Source organism: Fonsecaea pedrosoi (genome assembly GCF_000835455.1).
Source record: "Fonsecaea pedrosoi CBS 271.37 unplaced genomic scaffold supercont1.1, whole genome shotgun sequence".
Lineage (NCBI taxonomy): Eukaryota > Fungi > Ascomycota > Eurotiomycetes > Chaetothyriales > Herpotrichiellaceae > Fonsecaea > Fonsecaea pedrosoi.
Window position 1 is genome coordinate 4,567,813 of NW_013550615.1, and position 24,029 is coordinate 4,591,841.

General features: G+C 53.8%; 7 protein-coding genes across 7 annotated transcripts; 4 read left to right on the plus strand and 3 right to left on the minus strand.

Annotated features, from left to right (window-relative positions):
* Window positions 1-190: 190 nt before the first annotated feature.
* Window positions 191-1,625, minus strand: Z517_01650 (uncharacterized protein; the record flags this gene model as incomplete). The annotated part of the gene is made up of 6 exons (XM_013434609.1): window positions 191-492; window positions 561-682; window positions 739-1,105; window positions 1,174-1,259; window positions 1,310-1,347; window positions 1,428-1,625. 6 exons carry the CDS (start codon window positions 1,623-1,625, stop codon window positions 191-193), a joined length of 1,113 nt encoding a protein of 370 aa, XP_013290063.1.
* Window positions 1,626-3,363: 1,738 nt separating this feature from the next.
* Z517_01651 (uncharacterized protein) lies at window positions 3,364-4,559 on the plus strand (the record flags this gene model as incomplete). The annotated part of the gene is made up of 3 exons (XM_013434610.1): window positions 3,364-3,594; window positions 3,679-3,970; window positions 4,033-4,559. 3 exons carry the CDS (start codon window positions 3,364-3,366, stop codon window positions 4,557-4,559), a joined length of 1,050 nt encoding a protein of 349 aa, XP_013290064.1.
* Window positions 4,560-5,236: 677 nt separating this feature from the next.
* Z517_01652 (uncharacterized protein) lies at window positions 5,237-6,352 on the plus strand (the record flags this gene model as incomplete). Its single annotated transcript, XM_013434611.1, has 1 exon — window positions 5,237-6,352. The coding sequence occupies one exon, from the start codon at window positions 5,237-5,239 to the stop codon at window positions 6,350-6,352; it is 1,116 nt and encodes a 371-aa protein (XP_013290065.1).
* A 783-nt stretch (window positions 6,353-7,135) lies between these two features.
* Window positions 7,136-10,453, minus strand: Z517_01653 (uncharacterized protein; the record flags this gene model as incomplete). The annotated part of the gene is made up of 1 exon (XM_013434612.1): window positions 7,136-10,453. One exon carries the CDS (start codon window positions 10,451-10,453, stop codon window positions 7,136-7,138), a length of 3,318 nt encoding a protein of 1,105 aa, XP_013290066.1.
* A 1,504-nt stretch (window positions 10,454-11,957) lies between these two features.
* On the plus strand, window positions 11,958-14,030 carry Z517_01654 (uncharacterized protein; the record flags this gene model as incomplete). The annotated part of the gene is made up of 9 exons (XM_013434613.1): window positions 11,958-12,091; window positions 12,144-12,187; window positions 12,240-12,308; window positions 12,364-12,504; window positions 12,593-12,689; window positions 12,742-12,776; window positions 12,828-13,115; window positions 13,180-13,549; window positions 13,622-14,030. 9 exons carry the CDS (start codon window positions 11,958-11,960, stop codon window positions 14,028-14,030), a joined length of 1,587 nt encoding a protein of 528 aa, XP_013290067.1.
* A 4,030-nt stretch (window positions 14,031-18,060) lies between these two features.
* Window positions 18,061-19,860, plus strand: Z517_01655 (uncharacterized protein; the record flags this gene model as incomplete). Its single annotated transcript, XM_013434614.1, has 1 exon — window positions 18,061-19,860. The coding sequence occupies one exon, from the start codon at window positions 18,061-18,063 to the stop codon at window positions 19,858-19,860; it is 1,800 nt and encodes a 599-aa protein (XP_013290068.1).
* Window positions 19,861-20,886: 1,026 nt separating this feature from the next.
* On the minus strand, window positions 20,887-23,598 carry Z517_01656 (uncharacterized protein; the record flags this gene model as incomplete). The annotated part of the gene is made up of 6 exons (XM_013434615.1): window positions 20,887-21,698; window positions 21,790-21,968; window positions 22,030-22,328; window positions 22,400-22,409; window positions 22,460-22,642; window positions 22,739-23,598. 6 exons carry the CDS (start codon window positions 23,596-23,598, stop codon window positions 20,887-20,889), a joined length of 2,343 nt encoding a protein of 780 aa, XP_013290069.1.
* Between the last annotated feature and the right edge of the window lie 431 nt (window positions 23,599-24,029).

The window sequence follows — 24,029 nt, forward strand, 5'->3', positions numbered from 1 at the left end:
ACCAACTAACAATCTGGACGTCAATTCACCACCAAAGTCCTGGCAAGTCCAGTCCAGTCAATACCCAGTAGTATGTGGATAGTCGAAGACTACTCCGGCCGTCGCCCAAAGACCACATAACTTCTCACGGTTAGTTCCCCTCTAGACACGAGAATACAGAGGAATTGGACGAGAAAGGCCTGCCTAGTACTCACAAATGATAGTAGCTGTGGATAGCACGGTTCTTGACGTCCTTGCGCACTTGCAACAGAAAGGCTTCGACCTCGGCGGCTGTCCAGTGCAGACACCGGGTGAAGAGCTTGATGGTCAATCCCTGGATGCCCTCCGTCATGTTGACCGTCTCGAACAGGCCCACCTCCTTGAGTCGCTGATCTTTGGCCCACGGCCCGACAGGAAGTTTGAGAATGTGCTCTTGCACATCGACGAAGCCTGCTTCTTCCATGAGCCGTTTCAGGTGCTGAGGCGAGCGAGCGTCCGTGCCGAATTCGATACCTAATGGATCTGTGCGTGAGAACGAAGTGTGTGAATCAAGAAAATCAAAGAATCTTCTGTCGACGTACTGGCTTCGAAGAATTTGGCACCCCATTGATACAGAGCTGAATTTTTTGGTAGAGACCCATCGTCGCTAAGGAGGAAGGGGTGTTTTTCGTGCCATTCAACCCAGCCACCAGGCTTGACGAATCTATATACGCATGTCAGCGTGGTTAGTGGAGATGTACGGCAGGGGGCGATTCGTACTGGTAGCATTGGCGAATTAGCTTCGGCCAGTCTCGAATTGCGCAGACAAAATTGCGGTTGTGGATATAGTCAAAGCTGGCTTCGTTCCACGTCCACTCGGCCTCTGCGTCGTCGATCTCAAAGCTGCAGTTCGGAGGGACCCAGTCAGGTTGGATGGCACTCAGATCGGTGCCGGTGACGACGGCGGAGGGGAACATGTCGGCAAACTCAATCGCCCAGATGCCCGTGCCTGTTCCGAGATCCAGCACTCTGGCCGGGTTGGGATCGATCGGGGCCCAGAACAGTCGGTCGCCCAGCAGATGGGTCTGCATGGCATGTTGCATGTCCAATCTCTCCGCCTCGGCGTCGTCATTTGGGAAAGCATATTCTGCGTGCAATCAGTCAATTATGCTCGTCGTGTCACTTCCACTTAAACTTGGCGTGGCGGTGACATACGGGATCGGCCATACGAATGGTATCGTCGACCATATTCCCAGACTCCTCGGGTGATGCTGGACGCCAAGGACGTCAAATCACTATGTCTGTTTCCATCAGTCGTTGTTTTCCCTCGAGCTTCCTCGGAGTTGCGTACAGGGAATCACCGTAGGCGGAGTCCAAGTCTGCCGACCTCTGAATTGATATGGAAGAAGGTTAATTAGCAACAGCGCCCCAAGAGAGAGGTAGGAGGCACAGGGAAAACCTAGACCTACATCAACTTCGATGGACTGGTCTGCATCTATCTCCGCGGAAGGTTCAGGGTGTGAAGATGAGCTGGGTCCGGGGTCTTCTGGCAGAGGCTGGTCTGTCAATGGTGGCTCCGAGACCGGGACCACGGAGGAGGATGCTGTTCGATCCACAGAGGCTCCCGAGGCACCAGAGGGACCAGAGCTATGGCCTGGGGATGACATGGTCCATGAGTAGCCACCATTTGAGTGTGCTTCCTTCAGTGTCCGGAAAAACAGAGTGGGTGGTTAAAATGTGACGAACAGGAACATTTGACCGACCACACCCAAGGCGGCATTTCGGGACGTCAAGTAGTCGGTCGTACTTGCACGAGTATCGCAAGGAGCAGGATCCATTCTCGAGAAAGAGGGTCCATGGCGACTGCCAAATGACTGGTCGGTCATGATAATAACACTTGTAGTTCACTCAGAAATGCATGCAGTGAGAGGGGAAAAAACAATGCATGAGGAGCTTAAAAAGTGGTTCACGTTACAGATTTCCAGATGTGGAGACGACCAAGATAGAAACAATTATTCCGTGAATAAGCAAGGATGGTGATGGTGGTGGAGGAGGAAGACGTGGTGGTGGTGGTGATAGTACAAAGAGAGGAGGAGGAGTAGCCACATCGCTTATAAGGTTAAGCTGCTCATTATTGTGTCATTGTGTCTGTGAGAGTGCGCATAAGTATAGCTAGATGGTGGGCATAGGCATTGGTTGAATATGTGCTACCCTAAAACCCGGGCGGCCGGCAGGGGTCCGTCCCGAGCAGTCTGGGCAGTCTGGGCAGTCTAGGTGGTCTAGGCGTCAAGATCGACACCCAGTAGTGAAGTCCAGTAATACCTAGAACACCTAGCACGCCCAAGTCCTGGCCCTATGACTGTTTGTTTGTGCAACTCCCACCGAACTAGACACGCTAGACACGCTAGGCCCGTTAGACTTGCTCTCCTTGTAGTTAGAGGAGAGAAATCAGGAAGCACCTGGGATATTTTTCCGTCGACTTATTCCCCTCCATCCATCCACCTCATATGTACTCGTATCTCCTCCTCCATCTCCTCTCTCATGCATGAAACATCTCTACTTCGTTCAAGTATATCCTCCCTGCTGACGTGTCATGCAGCTCCTCCTCCAAAAAACACCAATCATCCCCCCAACCGCTATCACGAATTACCCTCGCAGAGATCAAATCCAGCACCCCTGTAACCCCCTCTCCATCCTACTCGTACCATTACCAGCTCACGCAGAACTAATCTGGACGATGCTCGGTCTCTATCCAATGCCAATGTCCAATATGCCCGCCCCCACGACATCGGCTACGAGTTAGATACTCAGATGACTGAATTTCTCACCTGATTTGGCCCAACGAGCTCTTGTCACATTTGAATAAAAACCTCGACTTGCTCGAATCAACCTGCACTCCCACCCTGTACCCGCCTCTCCCCCACCCATTTTCTTTTCTCCTTCCACGTCTGGGACTGATCTATTGATGGAAAAGAGTGCTTGCCTTCGTACATCTGCAGGATGACCGACCAGAAGAGTTCCGTTCACGTCCTCATTGTAGGCTCAGGTATGGTTGGGGGTTACTGGCGTCACGCGGTCTTCTCTCTTATAAACTCGGCTCGCCTATCGCCCAAGGCAACATCCCTGTCCATCCAGTATATCATCTGCCATGAAACAGGCTAACGGACTTTCAAAATCATCACGATGATGTAGGTATCGTCGGCCTTCTCATTGCACAGGGCTTGAAAAAGGTATAGAGAAAAATCTGAGCTGCATGACCATTGCCCGTGGGCCAAACACAAACAAACCCCCTGTTCAACTGACTGACAATCGAATACATGTTTGCCTTGCCGCTAGATTGGCATCTCGTTTTCCATCTTCGAGTCCGAAGTCTCTGCCACAGCCTACCGACCGCGCGAATGGGGTATGTCGGTGCAATGGGGCTTGCCCATGCTGGCCGACTGTCTGCCCCAAGACCTCTTCGACCGAGTCTACACCGCTGCCGTTGACCCGACCTTTGTGCCCCCTGACCCTGGTCATCTGCCCGCCATCAATGGCCAAACCGGGGAAGTGATGAAAAATATTCCGCTGCTGCGCATGTATCGCGTGTCCCGTCGACGGTTCAGGAAATTGTGCTCCGAGGGTATAGACGTCCAGGTGAGTCTTTTGGGTGGAACAGCACTACGTCTATTTGTTGCTGCTGCCACTTGACGAACTAACACCCCTACGTTCATCTTCAAGTACAATAAAAAACTCGTCGAAATCACATATGATGATGATCAGTCGACAGTGACAGCCACCTTCGAGGATGGGACAAAAGCAACAGGGACCTCATTGGTTGGAGCCGACGGCGCCCAATCCCAAGTGCGACACATCATATTTGGGCAAGACGGCCAACCCTGCGGTGTGCCTTATTCCGCTGTCAATCTGCATGTCTGTTACAACGACGCCGAGAAGGCCAGGTTCGTACGCCAGGCCCACCCCATCATGGCCATGGGCATGCATCCGAATGGGTATTGGCAATGGATTTCGAGTAAGCCTGCTGTGCCTTTTCCCCCGCAATTGTGTCACACAACCTAATCATCACGCATCTAGTCCAGGAGGTGCCGGATCCAAATGACCCCGCAACCTGGGTTTTCCAGCTCCAGACAACATGGCACAAGCAAGAGGGGGAGGAGGTGGCGTCGCTGGCCAACCTGAAGGCCAAGGCTGAAACCATGGGTGAGCCCTTCCGCTCCGCCAACCTGTGGATCCCTGAGGGCACAAAAGTCCACAGCAACAACCTGACCTACTGGATTCCCCGGCCCTGGGACACCCGTGGCGGCCGGATCCTGCTCGCCGGCGACGCGGCTCACCCCATGACCTTCCAGCGCGGCCAGGGCTTGAACCACGGCATCGCGGACGCGAGGAGCTTGGTTCTCAAGTACAAGGCCGCGCTGGCGGGAGAGACCACCTTTGAAGAAGCGGCGGCGGCGTACGTGGCCGAGATGGTGGACCGCGCGGGCGAGGAGGTTCGTCTGTCCAAGGAGAACACGGAGATGCTGCACGACTGGGAGCGCATGGCGAATTCACCCATCATGCAGCGAGGGGGGCATCCGAGGGGAGAAGAGCCCGGTGCATAAAGCCATCTATGGGACGGAGTTGTTCTTTAGTCCTTGTAAGGAGTGACGATGTGATGACCGGATTACTAGATAATGACCATCATTGAGATTCAGCGTAGAGATGTGCACACCTAGACGAGAACTGCATCCTGCACCTAGCGAAGGCCTTCTTTACTAGGGAGTCCATGGGTATTTCAATCCTTTCAATGGGGCCACCACCATCCTTCTTCGAGCCCAGCTGACAGCCAAGCTGCCCAATAATGAATGCAGAACCCTGCACCACATGGCTTCGACTTTGACGTGTACTATATTCCTAAGTATGTATGCATGTACCCGCTCTTCTCTTCTCCAGGACTGGAGTAGGTGCCAGCACACCGCAAATAGTGGACAACGCCGAACTCGCGTATGCTAATGGCCACACCCCCCTAGAGGGTCGTGGATTTCTATCCCTCAAATGGACCTTTATTTTTCTGCATGTTATACCGTTTTCAACAGACCGACTGGCTGGCTGGCTGGCTGGCTGGCTGGCTGGCTGATTACACAATTGTCGGTCTAGAGTTCCATGAATTGATTACCCTTTGCTCGTCAAATTATGCCTGATCAGTGACTTGCCTTGGTCCACACACACACCACACGGCCTGGAAGCACTGGAGCAGTACCTCCTCCTGTTTCCAAGACACACCGAGTCCTCACGCAAAATGTCAGCATCAACATACCGACCCGCGCCCGTCCACCTCGTGGGCAGTTTCCCAGCCCCGGACGCCACGACGGCATTGTGCAAGTGCGCCACCGCTCTGAAGGGACGTCTCGGGTCCATCCCCGACGGCGAACCGGGTTGGCGGTGGAACTTCACCATCGGGCTCGTCCAGAAGAAGGCGACGGAGAACCCGGCCCTCGCGCAGATCTGGCGCGAGTACGATGAGAATTACGACCCGGTCCCGGTGAAAGAGATGGCGGGGGAGGAGGTCGCGCGGCTCCGTGCCGCGATTGAGCAGGCTTCGTGGGAGCTCGGGTACGCCGAGGACGCGGTCGCGTCGTACGCGGTGTTTTGTAAGTTGAGGGACGAAGGGGCGGTGGAGGCGGGTGTGCGCTTCCAGGTGTGTTTGCCGGGGGTGTCGAGCTTCGCCATCTTCGTCAAGCCCGCGTTCCAGTACCTCGTCGAGGATCTCGCGTACCAGGCCATGTTGCGCGAGACCGAGGCCATCGTCGCGGCCATCCCGCCGGGGGATCTCGCCGTCCAGTTCGACATTGCGAGCGACTACATCAAGAACGAGGCCCAGCAGGACCCGTCGTCGTCGTACCTCGCCTCCCTGAGGGAGGATTTCCACCCACCTCCAGACGAGGACGCCATGGAGCGCTACTCCGCCCAGTACGCGGGCCTGATGGCGAAGGTCCCCGCCGCAGCCTTTGCGGGCCTCCACGTCTGCATGGGCAACATCAACAACAAGCCCGTCCTGGCGCCGCGCGACATGTCCGTCATGGTCAAACTGGCGAACCGCATCGTCGACAAGACCACGAGACAAATCCAGTGGATCCACTTTGGCTGTCTGGCCGAGTGGACGGACCCGACGCCCTACGCGCCGCTCGCCGCGCTCCACGACAAGAACCTCGCCGTCTACCTCGGCCTCGTGTACCCGGACGATCTCGACGGCGCGAAGCAGCGCGTCGCAGCGGCGAAGAACCACCTGCGCCAGTTTGGCGTCGCCCCCGTGTGTGGCCTGGCCAGGACGTCCGAGGACGGCGTCCAGTCGGTCCTGAACATTCTGAAGGAGTTGACTCCGACTCCGACGGAGGAGGCGACCGGTCTCGTGTGAGGTAGAAATAAAGAAAAATGCCCGGTGTTTCGGGGTTTTCTGTTGTTGTTTTTGTTTTTTTTGTTTTTTTTGGCTTTGTTCTGCTTTGCACTCCCTTACCTTGTCTTGTCTTATTTTGACTTGCCCCAGCCCGGCAAGGGAAGAATGGTGTGATATGGTAGATTTTAGTACGTGTCGCGCGAAAAGAAAGAATCTTCTCCGTGTATCTATACAGCGAACGGCGCGTGGGTGGGATCAGCGCAAGGGGAGGAGATGGCATGATGGTTAAGTTACCCCCGGCACACTGGCTCACCGAGTCCTTCGAGTGCTAAGATATAGACTATTCGTCGGAAGACGCGTAGGCATGCTGCGCGAGACCATTGAACACGTCGATCAAGGGTTGAGATGTCGATGCAGGATGTGTGGTTGTGTAGCTGCTGATTATTGTCGTCGTCGTTGTTGTTATTGCTGATGTTACTGCTGAGCCTGTCGAGGCTGTCGAGGCTGGTTAGTTGGATGGCTGGCAACTCGCAAGGCTGAGCGAGCAAGCCGTGAAACGCGTCTCGCGACCAGGCGCGACTCCGGAGGAATACCCGTCTAAAGCACACGAAAAAAACTAATCAAGCCCCTTTGAAAGGATTGCGTCGTTATAGATTGATTGCTCTTTATATATCTCGAGATCATTCATGACCTCTTCTTCTACCTTTTGGTTACGATGGCGGTGGTTCTAGATTTTCTAAAATGCGAGCCGTTCCTCAGGAGGCACTCCAGCACCAAGATGTGTGAACAACGAATCGAATCTATTCAATTCGTCTTCAACGTCTTCTGCTTCTCGGCGTCCCTCCCAACACCCCTGGTACCTCTAACCAGGAGGCCCTTACGCCTGCGCACGCCGTCCACATAGCGTTTCGCGACATTCTCCCTCTCGCCGTGCACGCCCAGGTCCTCCAGCTCCTCCTCGCTGCGGGGCACCCAGAAGGGGTCGACGTCGTCGACGACCTCGAACCCGACGAACTGCAGCATCGGTTGCGCGAGGCCTGACGTCCGCTTGCGGATCTCCTCGCTGAACCCAAATGACTCGGCGACTGGTAGCGAGGCGCTGATGGTGAAGTAGGGCGTGCCCTCCAGCAGAGCCTCGGACAGGATCGAACCTCGCCGGCGTGTGAGCACCGAGTACACCCGGCCCAGCACCTCCGGGGTCGCCTGGATCGTGCAGCTGTACATGGCCAGCATGATGCGTGGGGACCAGTCCAGGAACGCCGAGCGGATGGTTTCGCGTACCGACGTGATGAGTTCGCCCGTCAAGCGGCCGGATTCGACACCCGCCGTTGATGCAGGGTCACCATCGGCAGAAGGATCGGTGCTGGTGCTTGATGCGGGTGGCTGCTGTTGCTGTTGGCTGATCTCTTCGAGGAAGACGGCAACGCCTTGCATCGGTTCGCGACACAGCGGGCCTTGCGAGGTCGCTAGTTGAAACGCGTATGCAATAGTATCCGAGAAATCTTGCTTCGACGATGACGAGGTTTCCACGCCATCGGCACTGTTGCCATTTGTATCTTCTTCCCTCTCTGCAATTTCGTGCTGTTCAAACAAGAACCGCTTACAGGTTTGTTGTCCTGTCGCGTCGATGAACAAATTAGGCCCGACTCGTCGAGGACCAAAGCCACATATCCTGGGCACGACCTTGGCCCAGACATCTCTATCCTCTGTCACCTCATCGAATGCAGCTTGAAGTTGATTTCGAAACTCTTCAAGGGAGAGATGGCTCCTTTCCCGCCCCCCAGCGTCGTTTCCTAGGTCGACTATTTCCTCTCTGTCGACATTCGAAGGATCCTTTGTAGTCTGTTCCTCCTGTGCTTGCTTCTCGGCATATAGTCTCCTGATCGATGCGCCATTATTGATCAGGAACTCGGTCACATTTGACGGCAGAGGTCGAACCCTCAATCTGACAGAAACAGTCTTTGAGGCAGTCACCGCGATCGCCGTCCCTCTAGGGAGGTCTTTATTCTTCGGGGGTTCCATTTCTTCCGCCTTGACGATCGTTTCGCGGTATGGTACGATGGGTTCGCCAGGCTGAATGTCACACTTGGCAAATCGCTCCCGCAAGTCTTTGAGACACCGCTCGAGATGCAGCTCACCGGCTGTCAAGATGACATGCTCTCCACTTTCCATCTGCTCATACACAGCACAAGGATCACTTTGTTCAAGCAATTTGAGTCCCTTGATCATCTTGTTCAGATCCATTGGATTCGTGGGTTCCAGAGCGACTCTGACGATAGGCTGACTGAGCGTCGAAACACCAGCCAGATTGATAGCTCCTTCGAGTTGCGAGCACAATGTGCCAGTCTTGAGGATGTGGCCCTCGAGCCCCTCAATCCCAAAGACAACTCCAGCAGGTACTTTATCCAACGGCTCTAAAGCTCGGCCCATGAGAAGATAGAGAGCTGTGATAGGCACCTTCTTCGGCTCTGGTGAGGCATGAGGAAAGGCTGGGTTGAACTTGGGTGGTAGGACGTAGACTTCGTCTCCCACAGAGAGCGACCCCGAATAAAGCCTGGCAAACCCGATCAAATGCTCTGGATCTTCCGGTTGCTCTGGTGTCATACCCTCATCATTCTCCTCGCCAATCCTAACGGTACTGACTCCATTCGTTATACTGTCCACACCAGTTGCTCCTTCTGCCTCAGCCTGTGCTTTGGCAATTTCAGCGCGCTTCTTACGGGCGAGCTCCCTGGCTTCGTCGGCTGTCAAGGTGGTGCCCAGTTTTCGTCTCTTGGAGGGGAGTTCACTCTCGGGGACAGCGACCATCTTACTCACGTATGCCACCAGTGGTGCAGAGCTAGAAGTGTCAAAGTTGATCATAGAGTCTTTCAGAGACTGGTCAATGCTCTTTGCACTGACCAAATCCTCAATCATTTCGGGCAATCGACTTGCTTGGGCACTGGGCGGGCTTGGTAAGTATTCGATAACCGAGACGAGAAGTGCTGTTGAGAGTGGTAGCCATGAGGCGAAGACGGCTTGTAAGATGGCTTTGGAATCCCTCGACCTCGTAATGTGGGCAGGTAAACTGATCGACAGAGACTTTGTTATCTTCTCCAGCAACGCTGGATCGCCCCGAGAGCCATTTATACCAACCGTGGCGTCGTAGGCTTGCCAGATAGGTTCCAAAACAAGTTGCACGAAGATTGGTTTCAAATTTCTTCCTTTCAGATGTTTCGAACCAAGTACCTTTTTGGTCTTGGGGTCCAGATAGAAGTCACCCCAGAGGAACTTTTCCAGAAGGGATCTTTTGATACCTAGCTTCTTTTCGTATATGCCCGCAAATTGACGGACCGTAAATGCCCAACCATCTATGGCACTCGCAAAGATGACATTGTTCTTCTCCGGAGCGAAATAGAGGTCCTCGTCATCGCGCTCCTCAAACTGTTGGTCCAGGTCCGCCTCGGACGCGGCCTCGCTCATGGCATCCTGCTTCTGCTGTTCTTTAGCCGCCCTTTCCTGGTCGAGCTTTTCTCTCCACATCAGATGCTCTTCCATGCGCTCGCCCTGGAAGAAGCCTCCGATGACGGCATTTACGCCTTCGAGGACTCTTTCCAGGTGGGAGTATGCCTCGGCGGGGGTCATTTTCAGTTCCGTCACGAGCCTGTCAATTTTGTTGATGACGAGTAAGGGCTTCAGTTTCTCTAGCCATACCTGTCGAAGCACAGTAACGGTCTGCGAACACACGCCTTCGACAGCATCCACCAGGACCACCGCGGCATCGCAGAGTCGTGAGGCCGTACTGACCTCCGACGAAAAGTCGATGTGACCAGGGCTGTCTATCAGGTTTATCAGGTATTCCTCCTTCTTTGCCTCTTCACCTTCCTTTTGCCTGCGCATCATACTGAAGTACAGACTGATGGCGCTGCTTTCCATGGTAATTCCACGTATTTGCTCGTCCGGCCGTGAGTCCAAATACCGCACCTTGCCCGCCATCTTCGGGGAGATAATCCCATTGGTCGCAATAAGCGAGTCTGTGAGAGACGTCTTGCCATGATCGACGTGTGCGAGGATACAGATGTTGCGGATATTTTGAGAGTTAGATTGAAGCGCGACCAGGCGCGAGGGTGGTATCGGGGGCATTCTCGCCCTAGCCTGCGAGAGAAGAGCTTGGACACGAAAGAGCAAGTGAGACTGCGACTCAGTCCCTTGAGTTCCTTACGCTATGCGTGCGAACATTCAACAGAGCGCAGTGCAATGCTGGACGCTGGGTACGGTGGGTGGGCGAGTGGGCGGGCGAGGGAAGAGGCGCACAGAAAATCAAAGTATGACGCACACTTGCCGCCCTACAAATACTTAGTTCCTGGCTAGCCCCTGCGATTGTCGAGTCATGCGAGATGGCAGTAGGTCGGAACCCTAATCAGGAATAATATGATGCCGCCCTAATATGAGCTTTCTAGAGGTCAATCCCGGCTCATCTCCTAATGTTTTTGACCCTTCAAAGTCTTCGGCGGTCAGAAGTGCAGCCGGGATCTGTAAATATGCAGACAAGCGATCTCAACCCCGACACACTCAATAATCATCAACTCTACGGCCGAGAACAATCTAGTGTTACTGCGACGTTGTTGTCAACTTGATGCTTTCACTCTCGTAGAAATGTCCGGGTCAGCGTTTCCAGGCCTCTCCAGTTTATTTGTGATGCACTTGATACGCGCTAAGACACCCTTGCTCAGCATTGATAATGAAAAGCAAGCAAATACGTATCGATGGTTGGCTAGGAGGACATCCGCATCTTAGACTGCCATGCAGAATGTAACCCTGGTATATGGCCAGGGATGAATCCTCCTGGGTGCCCCCTCTCGCGTAGAATGCTTGGATATTCTAGAGCGCGCCACAACTCAATGAGCCGGTTGGCCGGTTGGCCGGTCGGCGGGGGATGAAGCATGTCGATGCTTCGGATAATATCGTCGCTGCTGGCTGCTCGTCCTGGGTTAACGAGATTTGCAATCGCGGAAAAAAGAGGTTCCGTGGCTGATATATACTTACTCACCTCCTCTACCAGTCGCTCTCGCCTCGTATTTCACTGAACGGGATGAGTTTTGGCGGTGTTTACAAGATCCTGCTTGGCCTTCTTACGCGCCTCTTAGATATTATATTTGTATGGCCATGGGTGTATACAAAAGCCTCGAAGCCTCCACCGTAGACTCGCAGCAAATCCCATCATCGTGGAACCTCTATTTGCCGTATTAAAGCGGGGCGTCCCCAGCATTTCCCAATACGGAAGGACGCTGGCGTTCGCCCCCCAGATCCATGTGTTTTTACCCGGGGACCCCAAGATATTCTCAAACTGCGGGGTCTTATCAATTGTGGCTTTTGTTCAGGCTATAGTTTCTGCGAAGTCAAGCGGTAGACTACCCTTGCATGTGTGCACAGACAGGCAATACACCGACAACAATTTAACCGGTATGGTGTCGAGCAGATGCGGTTCTTTTGGCGGTAGACATACGGGGACGAAGCATATATATATCTCTGTGGATATTCGACAGCTTCTCCCTGTCTGCTGTGGCGTTCTGCTCCTCTCAGACCGTGTCTGCCCGCTGTGTTGTTACATTGAATCACGACCACAAGTATCTACACCTGTCTCAAGATGGCGACGACACAACAAGAAATGTCCAGGCTTATGGCCAACGTCACCCCATGGTACAGGGATCCCGGCCGGAGGAAACTCTACGGCCTCCTGTTGATCGCACTTCTTTCAGCCGCGACCAATGGATACGATGGGTATGAGATAGATGTTGTCTTCTGCTACTTGGGCTAACGACCTTCCATCCAGCTCCTTGATGAATGGAGTGCAATCCATTACTTACTACGAGAACTGTACGGGATCATGAATATCATACCTCGTGGCGGATTGTTGATGTCAATCCAGACTTCCACCATCCTCACGGCTCGACGCAGGGCCTCCTGAATGCTATACAGAGTGTGGGAGGGGTGGTCAGTAAGTGCATCTGCCCAGGACAGTCGGTCAATGGGGACACTGACGCTGTTCATAGGTCTGATTCTGGCCCCGTACAGTGCCGATTATGGCGGGCGAAAGTGGACGATTTTCGTCGGCTGCCTCATCGTGGTCGTCGCCGGTATCCTTCAGTGTTTGTCTGTGAACATCCACATGTTCACTGCTGCTCGTTTCCTGAGTAAGGAGCCATCCCCCCCCCCCCCCCCCCCAAAAGACGACCGCTCTCTCCGCCGGGGTCAAACTCGACTAATTCCTTTCTCTGTCAGTTGGTCTTGGATCTGGCTTCTCTGGTCTGGCTTCACCGTTGCTCATCACCGAACTTGCCCACCCCTGTGAGCGAGGCAAGATCAGTGCCTTGTACAAGTACGTCTCTCCCTCAACAGTTACGACTTCATATGGGTTAACCATCTTGTAGCACTCAATACTACTTTGGTGCATTTCTTGGAGGCTGTGAGTTGAATGTGGTTCACTCCCGGAGATGTTATACTGACCTGTCTCCAGGGATCACCTTTGGCACTCTCTACATCAAGTCGAACTGGTCATGGAGACTCCCCAGCTTGCTCCAATCCGCACCTTCATTCGTCCAGGTGCTCCTCGTTATCTTGCTGCCAGAGTCTCCCCGCTGGCTCATGTCTCGGGGCAAGGACGAAAAAGCCCTCGCCATCCTCGCAAAGTACCATGCCAACGGCGATCGGGACGATCCTCTAGTCCGCTTTGAATATGCTGAGATGAAGGCTTCGATCGGCCAGGGCGAACAAAAGGGTCGCTGGTCCGAGTTGTTCAGAACCCGTGAGTAATAACTGTTCCAGGGAATAAGACGTCGCATTGCTCTGACAGATTTTCTCTCTTTCAGGTGGCAACCGTTACCGCGTCTTCATCTGCCTCTGCTGCGGCGTCTTCTCTCAATTTTCCGGCACCAGCCTGACGGCATATTACCTGCACAACATCCTTCAAAACATCGGAATCGACAGCCCAAACTACCAGAACATGCTCAACGGCTTCATCCTGATGGTCAACATGTTTGAAGCCTGGTTCTGGGCGTGCATGGTCGACCGGTTCGGCCGTCGGCCACTCTTCCTGATCGCCTCGAGCGGCATGTGCTGCACGTTTGCCATCTGGATTGCCTTGACGGCGTCCCAGCTCCAGCATCCGAAGCAAGTTGGATTCGGAAAGGGTGTCATCGCCATGATTTTCTTCCACAACTTCTTCTACAATTTTGCCTGGTAGGTTGCCTTTTTTTTTTTATTGAGACAGGTTCTTCCTCGACCTTCACTGACATACTGTGCCCCCGTCAGGATCTCCCTCAACATCGGCTACCCTCTTGAGATCCTGAGCTTCAAGATCCGCGCCAACGGCCTGTTCATGCAGGGCCTCGCCACCAACATCTGCCTGGCCCTGTCTCAGTACATCATCCCCATCGGCATCGCCGCCGGCAGCTGGAAGTTCTACTTCTTTTTTGAGGGGTGGCTGATCATCCAGCTCGTCACCGTGTATTTCTTCTTCATCGAGACCCGCGGTGCCACCCTCGAGGAGATCAACCGGACGTTTGACGGCGCCGACGCCGTCGAGGAGATCAAGCAAAAGGCCACCGAGGCCATCGGTGTGGAGGATATTACCGAGATCGGCGCTTCCAGAAAAGGCGGGGACCATGGGTTCGGTGTCGAGGTCACCCATGTGGACGAGATTCACGAGAAGACGGGTTAAATACATGGGTCTGACCACATCAACGTATGCAAGGCAAGGGTCAGCCGTGAGGAAACGAATGAGCCGTCAGCTCCTTTGGATCTTCTGGGGGTCTTGAGTCCGGCACTTTGTTCTGCCACCCATGAAGAACGGGGGAATTATCCCAAAGACATATTAGGCTATTTGCCCCCCCCCCCCCCCCGGTGGTAGATTGGATAGATTTGTAGTTGCGAGTAGCTCGATGAAACCGGCCCTGATTTTTGGGAAGTGCTTACAAGTCGTCCGTCAGGGTCTTGCGAAACTGCTTAGTTCCACTCGTTTTTTTGTTTTGTTTTTTTTTTTTTTTTGCGCATGTCAAACAGGAGTCGTTTCACTGACTAGGACCTACCCAGTACAAATCACGGATCTGCCACCGCCACCGCTGCCGCTGCCGAGGCCGAAGCCGAAGTGTGGGATGTAAGACGCATCCAATGTTTGAATCGTATGTGAGGTGCAAGCTCCCGGTGAAAGGGCTCAGAGCACGCGCGACGTCATCTTCTTCTGCATTTGAGAAAAGTCGCTGCGAAAAGTGGTGGTGTACTGATGCTTTCAACAGCCGAGTCGAGGAGCTCGCGGAAGAGTTGCGGGCATGGCTGGATTCATTTACCTGGCTTCGCAGCAGAGCCAGGAATACTGCACTGTCATCTTCGACAATTTTTACCTTCGAGTTAGAGATTTCATCTTCCCTAGATGATGTGTCAGAATCTTTTTTCTAGTGTTGCTCTTGGTGTGAAGAAGTTGAGTTGTGCTTCGTAACAATTCGTAGTTGGGGAAAGTAATTTATTTCCCAAATTTAATTATTTTCTGAAACTTCCTTTGAAAACGAAATAGACCTACCTCCACGATGCCTAACCAAACCATGCTAGCTCACACGAACCATCGAGTAGGCAGCACGAGATTACCTACTGGAGTAACAAGCGACACACCGGCTTTTTTTAGATCGCTACGTGGACGCTCGCATGGAGGCAGATGAGACTGGCGCAAAAGCACAGTCGGCAGCCATGTGTTATGTGCGGCTCCTTGGAACTTTTGGTTATATCCTATGCTGTATTGACTGTGCTGAGTAACGATACAGGTATTGTAGCCTAACTAGCCAGCCTCAATGGTTGGATCGGGTCGCTTACATGGCTAGTCACATAGGTGAGCGATGAATCGTGTCGGCTCTTCCGGATTGGGACAGAGATGCTCTCAGCCAATCAGCGTGGGCATTGTTCTCAGCCTTGGCGAGGTATTTCCTATTTCGTCAAGGACTTCCCTTTCCGAATGCGGAATTCAGTGAGTACAACGCAGTGAGGTTGAGCATGTCTCAATGTCTAATACATCGACTGGCGAATCAGTTACCCTGCCCCTGACGGTGATACAGGAGCTGGGCGTCCGAATTCCGGCAAAAATGTGTTCAACTTATAGGCTGCCTGCTGGGTAAGGAACATGAGCATCACCAAGCGATCCCTCGCTGTGCCCCTGTACTCCCGCTCGCAAAGCACGACCGCCCGCGCTCGACCTAATCTCTATCTTTCTAGAGTGAATATAATCCTCCTTTGCGACCTCCTTCAAAGGGCAAAACTACCTCAGACTCTAATGGAAATGGCTGTCCAGCGCAAGATAGTCGCAGTGTATCAGCCACGACAATTCATGGAATTTCACCCTCAAGTTCATGTCCACTGGCGCCACGCGGATTCGCCATCCGTCTCAGATCGTTGTGGCTCTCGACCATGGCCTACCACAACAAGAGACACGCCAATCTCGGAAAGGACGGGAAAATTGTGGCGTTTACAGGCAAGCGTGGCTTGAGATTCTATCCAGCTGGGCGCTGGAATGGGCCACCAATTGTGCAAAGCCATTATTGCGGCGGGGATTTTTTTGCGAGCGTGGCTAAGGAACTATTTCAAGCAGTCACGAGGATCGACATTCGGGATACCTGATCGCAGGTCACCTTTCATGCAAGCGAGCCACTAACCACCACTCAGCTCCCCTCAATGGCGCAAAACCTATACGCTCCACGAGTTAGGAGGAAAAAGCCGGCGTATACGAACAATACTGAGAGACCAGCGGTGGCAATTTCTGTTGCGGCTTTGGCGGAAACTACATCTCCACGAGCTGGATGTGATTACTGTTCCGGGTTGGCATAGGCAGGAGGTCGCATCACATCACGACGTCCAGTCTAACCATTGAGGCTATGCTCCAAAGAAGCCAAACCCATCACCAATCATGAGGCCCCAGACCCCGTCCTTCTCATTCTGCTACGACGCCGGCATATTCCCTGGGACAATAAACAGAGACGCAAGCGACCCGCTCGAGGACGACAACCTAATGGTTGAGCAAGATGGCTGCAGTCTTCACATCCCATTCGCGAAACGGTGGGAGATTACCAGTAACAACATGACACAACGCTCCGGAAAACCTATCAGATCGATACGACCTCCACCATCAGGTCGACGAGTTGGCAAGACCGCGACCGTCGTGGCTAGTTCCGAAGATCACGATGATTGTTGACAGATCGACTTCTTGGGACTGTCAGACTCGAATGACGGGTGTAACGGTCGTTGGCCTTCTTTCGTTGCAAACACAGTTGGATCTGGAGAGGTCAGGACTCACCGCTGTATACATCCAGGCATGGATTGTTGAAAATGTCAGGCCATGAATTGCACCAGGGGGTATCATGTGATCGGCGTCAATAACCACCAGGCAAAGGGAGACATGCTTCCACTCCGTACGTTCTCATTGTATGGACTCCAGCGGACACTGGAGTGAAATGGGCATGCATTTCGTCAAAATAAGGCGCCAAGATAAACGCGAGCAATCTCTTCCCGAACTCGAGGCGTGGCCCTCTTCCAGAACAACAAGACACGAGGCTGATACGCAGTATCCCTCCGAAAAGGTCCGGCAGGGTCAGCCGCAAATCACCTGTGTACCAGGTATTGATTAATCTTGTCAAGATGCCAAGTACCAGCCATAATCTGCGCCCATGTAGTGCGCCTTCAGCAATGTTGACAAGCAGCTGAAAAGGATAAGATTGCTGCCCGTTGGGGATTCTCAAAGAGATGGCCAGTGTTTTAGGTGTGTCAAGGAAACAAAACTACTGGGTGGGATAAATTCAGCCTCATTCTGCCTCGTCGAAATCCACATAGACAAAGGCTTGGCCAGGGAAAGCGTTGTCGATCCTCGACTCGAAACGAGGCTCCTGGGCTCAGTGAGGGTGACTTTGTTAGTTGAGGGCGAAACCCGGGATCGGATCAGTCTCACCACCCTCTTCTCATTTGTTCGTGCATACTATTTATTGCCACTGAGCTCGCAAACTTTCGCCGGAGGGAGGGGTGGAACAAAACACTTTACTGCATGTGGAGTGAATTCACTCTCTCTGATGTCTTTTTGACTGGGCGCGGATACACCATCCGGTGTGGCATGTGAGCAGAGCGTGTGTTGTTGTATTAGTCTAACTCAAAGGTAACCAGCAGACCGGGGGATTTGGTCCAACGGTACAAGCCGTGCCCCGGATCGGGGGCTCCCTATTTCGACAACCCCTGACCCGTTCTGTCGATCTTGATTGTGGTGGTGATTATTTTGTGGCGATACAGCCAATAGTAAAAGCGGAGCAGCCCCACAGTCTTCACACTATCTAATCTTGGTATGGGGGATACGCGCTAGATCATCGATACTAGACGTTACTATCCCGAACTCGGAACAGTTTAGCCTTGGCACTGACTTTAAAAGCTTATATCGATTCACCCAGTAGATTCATTCACCTCATCTGCTCAGCCTGCCCATCATAAACAATCATACTGATCTACAATGGGTATTGATGGAAACAAACAACAAACAGCTTCATCGTAGTATCGTTGGTATTGGGTCCACGACGTCAATGTTTTGAGCCCTCAGAGTGCTGTCCACGGTACGCCCATGATGGTATATTAATGTCCAGAGCCCGTGCCCAGGTAGGAACATTTCTTCTCTTCATCTCACCAACATACACTCTTTTGTATCTTTTCTTCGAAACAACACACGCCAGCTCACAATGGCGACTTGGGGATCTTCTCCGTCCACTCTTTTGGTCACTCTCTTGTCCTTCCTCTCCTGCGTGTCTCTGACCATCGCCGTCCCAACTGATGTCTGCTCCAACAGCGTCTACACCGAACTAGCTGACTACTCCCCGGCCCAGGACTACTGCGCGGCCATCTATCCCCCAACATGTACCATTGAGGCTGCCAACCGCCGCAGGGCTTTCCCGTTCCGGGGCAATCGGGGCCAGCCTGTCTACTACTCCAACAACCGGGGTCAGCCTGCGCCTGTTTATGGCGGTAATCGCGGTCAGCCTGCGCCCGTCTATGGCGGTAACCGGGGCCAACCTGCGCCCGTCTACGGTGGTAACCGGGGTCAGCCTGCGCCTGCCTACGGCGGCAACAGGGGCCAACCTAGCTATCCCAACTACCCCAACAACCCCAACAACCCCGGCTATCCCAACCAGCCTTCGCCAACGCCTTCGCCTGTCGACTATGATGCGCGACTATGGTCAGCTATCATGGCTGGTCCGGCGAGTGCCATCTCGACGTTTTGCTCGTGCATCCAGACACCGACGCCATGCGCAGTGACCTCGACCTCTTCTAGCACGGGTGGACCCATCCTTGGAACTACGACCAGCACTGAGACTACTACCTCGTTCACTTCGGAGACGACCACGACTACCACCACCAGCGAGAGCTCTACCTCGACCTCGAGCCAGGACACCGGCCCGATCCTGAACACGAGCTCCACAAGCTCCACAACCAGCGAAGCCTCGACCTCGACTACTGCTACCAGTGAGACCTCAAGCACGAGCTCGAGCTCGGACACTGGCCCGATTTTGAATACAAGCTCGACTTCCAGCTCTGCTACAAGCTCGACCATGACCACGACTACTGCTACTAGTGAGACCTCTAGCACGAGCGGATCCTCAAGCACAAGCTCGAGCTCGAGCTCGGACACCGGCCCAATCCTGAACACAAGCTCGACTTCCAGCTCGACTTCCAGCTCTGCCACAAGCACGACCGCGACCTCGAGTTCTGCCACGAGCGAAACCTCGAGCACAAGCTCCACTTTGAGCACGACCACGAGTGGAGCCACGAGCTCGACCTCCAGCACCGACGGGTCCTCAAGCACGAGCTCAAGCTCGAGCTCGGACACCGGCCCAATCCTGAACACGAGCTCGACCTCCAGCTCTACGTCCAGCTCCGCTGCAAGCTCGACCACGACCACTGTTCCCACCACAACATCAACACTGGTTACATCCACCACTTCGTCTGAAACTACCACCACCACGCCCGAGACTACGACCACCACTTCGTCTGACACGACGACAACCTCATCGGAGGCTACCACACCGAATGGGCCTCAGTCGACCACGTCTTCGTCTGCGACCTCCACCACGTCGTCTGAGACAACCAGCACCACGTCTGAGACCACAACCACCAGCGGCACCAGCACCACCAGCACCACGACGACAACGACATCTTCCGCCCCTCCCGCCCCAACATGCAACACCCCAGGCGAATGCGGCCTCTTCGGCACCTGCGGCGGCAGCGACTCATGCTTCTGCTTCGGCACCATCTTGGGCCTCTCGCTCTGCCTCGAAAACGTTGAATGCCCCTCGGCCGTCGGGTGTACCACCGACGACGACTGCCTCGGATCCATCTGTATTCTCGACAACAACTGCTGTGGTTTCTCGTACTGCGCCGTCGGCTGTGGCGGAGGCCTCGTGAAACGGTCCGACGCCATCTCGGGCAACGCGACTGAGGAGGCTGTGGGTGCGAGCCTTTGGGGCGCGGGCTGGCAGTACTAAATCATTCAACCCTGCCTCCATTTCTCCCCCTAACTTTTCAACTACCCCGTCTAGATACCTACCTATCTATGCATAGGTAGGTATCTAGACTCCTCAGGGATGAACTCATAGGTTATGGGATGATCATATCATATCACATCTCGACTTCGACGTCGAGTCGAAATCGAGTTTTTAATCACGGACGGACAGACAGACGGACAGACGGACAGACGGACAGACGGACGATATCAGATGGCACCGCGCGATGGATAATCTGGACTAATATGTATGTACATCCATACGCTACACGACGACGGCGGCGGCGGCGACAAGGGAGTGTTTTTTTTTGGTTCTTCATTTTTTCAATTACTTTTTCCCTATTACTTTCTTTTTGGTGCACGGCGTGGGTGGGGTTGAAGGGAAATGAATTGGGTTTTACGAAATCAACCCGGTCACAAAGAGAGATCCAGTACATCATGCCATCTATACCATCATCTCATACCGTACCATACCATGTATGCCATATATGCCATACACACAGGGTACCGGGTATTTGGGGTTGGAAGGATGTTTTATTCTTAATCAAATATATATCGTTTCATCACTCATACTCTGATTTTTCTCCTTGGGATTAACATTCGTGGGTTTTCGTGGGTGGTAGTTTCGTAGTATGTATGAGCGCAGTTTTAAACCAGCCCCAGACACGCATACACCCCCTCCCAAGTTCAACAACTATGCCCCCAAACCAGTGAGTCATCTCGCCCAAAGAAAGTATCCCAGACTTTAGGACGAGCCAATTGTCGGAAAGTCTCGGCTTAAGATGTATTGACGAGATTAGGATTCCCGCGTATATATCACTGGATGGCCGCGAGATAGTCTAGCTGTTAGACATGCACTCATCTACAAGACGGGCGCCACAGATCTGGCTTTGGCGGGCATGGGCGACAACATTAGGCCTCGGCCTGGCCGTCCCGTGACATATATATCTAGGTCCTGTCGTCTTGAATAAGAGCTCTAAACCAGGAGCATCGAAAGGTTAGAGATAAACTAGAAGTCTGCCAGTAGTGAGAAAGCGCCGATGGTGAAGCAAAGCGGGACAGCAACAGCAAAATATAGCCAAAACCTCGACTGACCCGGGGCAAAGTCATCAGTCATGCTGAACAAGCTCGCAACCCACGACAGGGGCACAAAAATCAGGGCGGTGATGGTCAGCCGTCTCACATTGATGGTCTCAGCGATCGACCGACGGGAGTCGATGAGCTGGAACATTGATGTCACCACCGAGACCATGCGCTCCATCGACTGGCCGTACACTTCGATTTTGGTGGACAGGTGGTCCAAGTCGTTCAAGATCAAATCCCACGGACCGCGCTCCTTCTCGGCCGGGCTCTGAGCCAAACAATAAGCGACGAACCGTCTCGTGGATTGGATCTTGAACTGCGACTGGATGGCGCGGTGGCGCCATTTCTGGAGTTCAACCATGTCGTCTCTCTCGCCGCGAAGAACCATCTCGATGTCTTTGAAAGAGTATTCGTCGTGCGCCAGATACCGAGCCATGACCTGGCCATATAACATCCATTCGCCAACCACTATTCTCAGCGGGTAGTATGCCAGATTCAGAACGCTGGGTTTGGCGTGCTCGAAAGTCGGCAGACTCTCGACAAAGCAGTCCCGGAGGATTTGGACCAAGGAAGTGGAGGCGGAAGGAGGATCCGGTTGATGTCTCTGAGATTGAAAGGCAGAAAACAGGATCGGCGTCCGAAAATCTTTGGTGCCATTATGGAGAGGGAATCTGCGGATGTGGCAAGAAGTTCCGCCGCACGAGATGTTAGAGGTTGTCGAGTCAACGAGGATCAATGCTTGTGACAAATCTCGGTCAGATGCTTGCTTGGCTCTATTTGTTTCTGGGGAGGAAGGAAGTCTCGAAAAACTTAGCGATCCAAGACTGACCAAATGGTTTCACCAAAACTGAACAACAGCTCCGAGCGATGCCCAACTGGCGTCCAGAGAGTGGCGGTAAGCGCCTGACGGTGCGGTGCACATTTGCCGCCGTGTTGAAGATCCACGTAGAATTTCGAAACGCCTCTTCGGCACCGAGATCAACAATCTGCTGGAAATGGATGTCGACCCTGTCTGCTTGAGATGCAATCTGAGATGGAGCTAGGGCAACTGAGGGGAGGAGCCGGGGACTTCTCGATCTCGGCGTAATTGATCACGACGTGGTCGGCAAAGAATATTGGGTCGATGTCAAGGGTCTGTTCGTTCCGAGTCAATTTTCGTGGAGGTTGAGTCTCGCTTTGTCCAGGCTGACGTGGTATCCTATCCCACCTGGGCTTGAAAAGAACGAAGACCGGCCCAGCACATCCAATACTCGGGATGATAGCGAGTTCACCATATGTCCCAAGTATTTCGTCGATATACTTGATCGAACGAAAGGCGATCCGTTTGCTCACACGGAACCCGATGGGCTTGAGACAGTGCTTTTGCCACTAAACAATATGAGCCGCGGGGGAAGGCACAGCGCGCTTGCATCGTAGGCTTGGAACGCGTGAGGGACTACCTGGACCGTCCTAATGTCATGTGAGATGCTCAACGAGGCTGCCTTTAGGACATTCATTACGTCCCTTCGGCGCCAATGCAACTACTTCCTCCGACAAGTGTATTGCCTCGGCCAGCATCATTCTCTTCTTCTTCTAGTAACCGATCCAAGGCTGGAGCCCCGGGCTTGTCCGTGACAGTATTGTAGTGGTGTCGTAATTCGCACCCGGTGACGACAATTTCCCCTTGTCCGTAGCACACCAGACTATTTCAAATTGGGAGGGAGCGGTCGATAAGAGAGTCAGTGGTCGATCAAGCCATTTAAACGACCGAGATATACAAAGGCTACATCATGAATCACTCCAGCACCACGTTATTGGTGTACAAGCTATCATTCTCAACCTCCTTCAGCCACAACCCCCACGGCCGGTCCGAGGTCGCACCGATCGAAACCTCGCAGTCCCGCGCTTGCTGGGCGGTCAGGGGCTCAAAGGCACTCGTCTCCCCGTTGCTACCGCCAGAACCGCCGCCGCCGCTCCACGCTCTGGCCTCGTCGCCCGGCAGGCCGGCAAAGGCGCCTCGGAGCAGCGTCGCCGTCGTCTGCGCTTTGGCGTTGGACTGCGTGAAGATGGCTTGGAAGACAGCCGTCTGGATATCAGCCGCGGCGGTGGTGAAGCCGTGGCGGCGCATCAGCACGACGGTGTAATCGGGCGTGGTGGCGGACACGTTTGTCGCCGAGACAAACGTCCCGGCCAGATCTTGGCCGAGCTTCGGCGTGCGGATCAGCAGGTCGTGCGGCTCGGTGGCGTTGTAGGACTCCTCGACGTCGTACAGCGGGGCGGGCCCCGGTCCGAGGAAGCCCGCCATGTGGTACACGGCGCGCAGCGGGACTCCGGCGATGGCGTACGGCAGCACGTCCTCGCTGTGGCTGTGGATCACGCACCCGACGTCCGGAAACCGCCTGTACATCTCCCCGTGGATGTACCGCTCGATGTACCCCCTGGGCGCGTCCGGGTCGACGGCCGTCGAGTCGTTCACGCGATACTGCACGAGGTCGCTGGCGTTGCTGACCAGCGCGGGCGCCATGTTGGCGGACATGAGGTACGTCGACGCGTCGAGCGGGTGCCGCGCAGAAATGTGCCCGTAGGCGTCGAGCACCGACGTGAAATGCAAGATGTGGTTCGCCGAGATGAGATCGCGCTGGATCTGGTCGGACGACATGGTAATTGTCATTCGTTCATTCATTCAAATGTCTAGATTACTTGAGGCAGCCACAACGAACCTGCCAACGACTACTTACTTGTGTGAGGTTCACCATCTTGGGGCACTTGTCTTGAATTGTAGGAGAAGAGGGAGACACTGAAGACCTTGCCTGTTATGCTGCTCGGAGACGAGGTAGAAAAGCAGAAAGCTCCAACGTCCAAATCCGACACAGGCAGGGAGGAGAAATGGTCCAGGTTTTAACAAACATACAGGTTTCTCTCTATTCGTCCCCGCATCTTCCCTGGTCCCTCTCCCTTCTCCATTCGCCAATATGGACAAATTTGGGAAATGATATGCTGACCATGCACAATGTCACTGCTTGGCGGTGTGACGCGGGTGGCTTCCTCGGCAAGTGCTCTGGGATATAGTCTGGCCAAGGCTGACAAGCA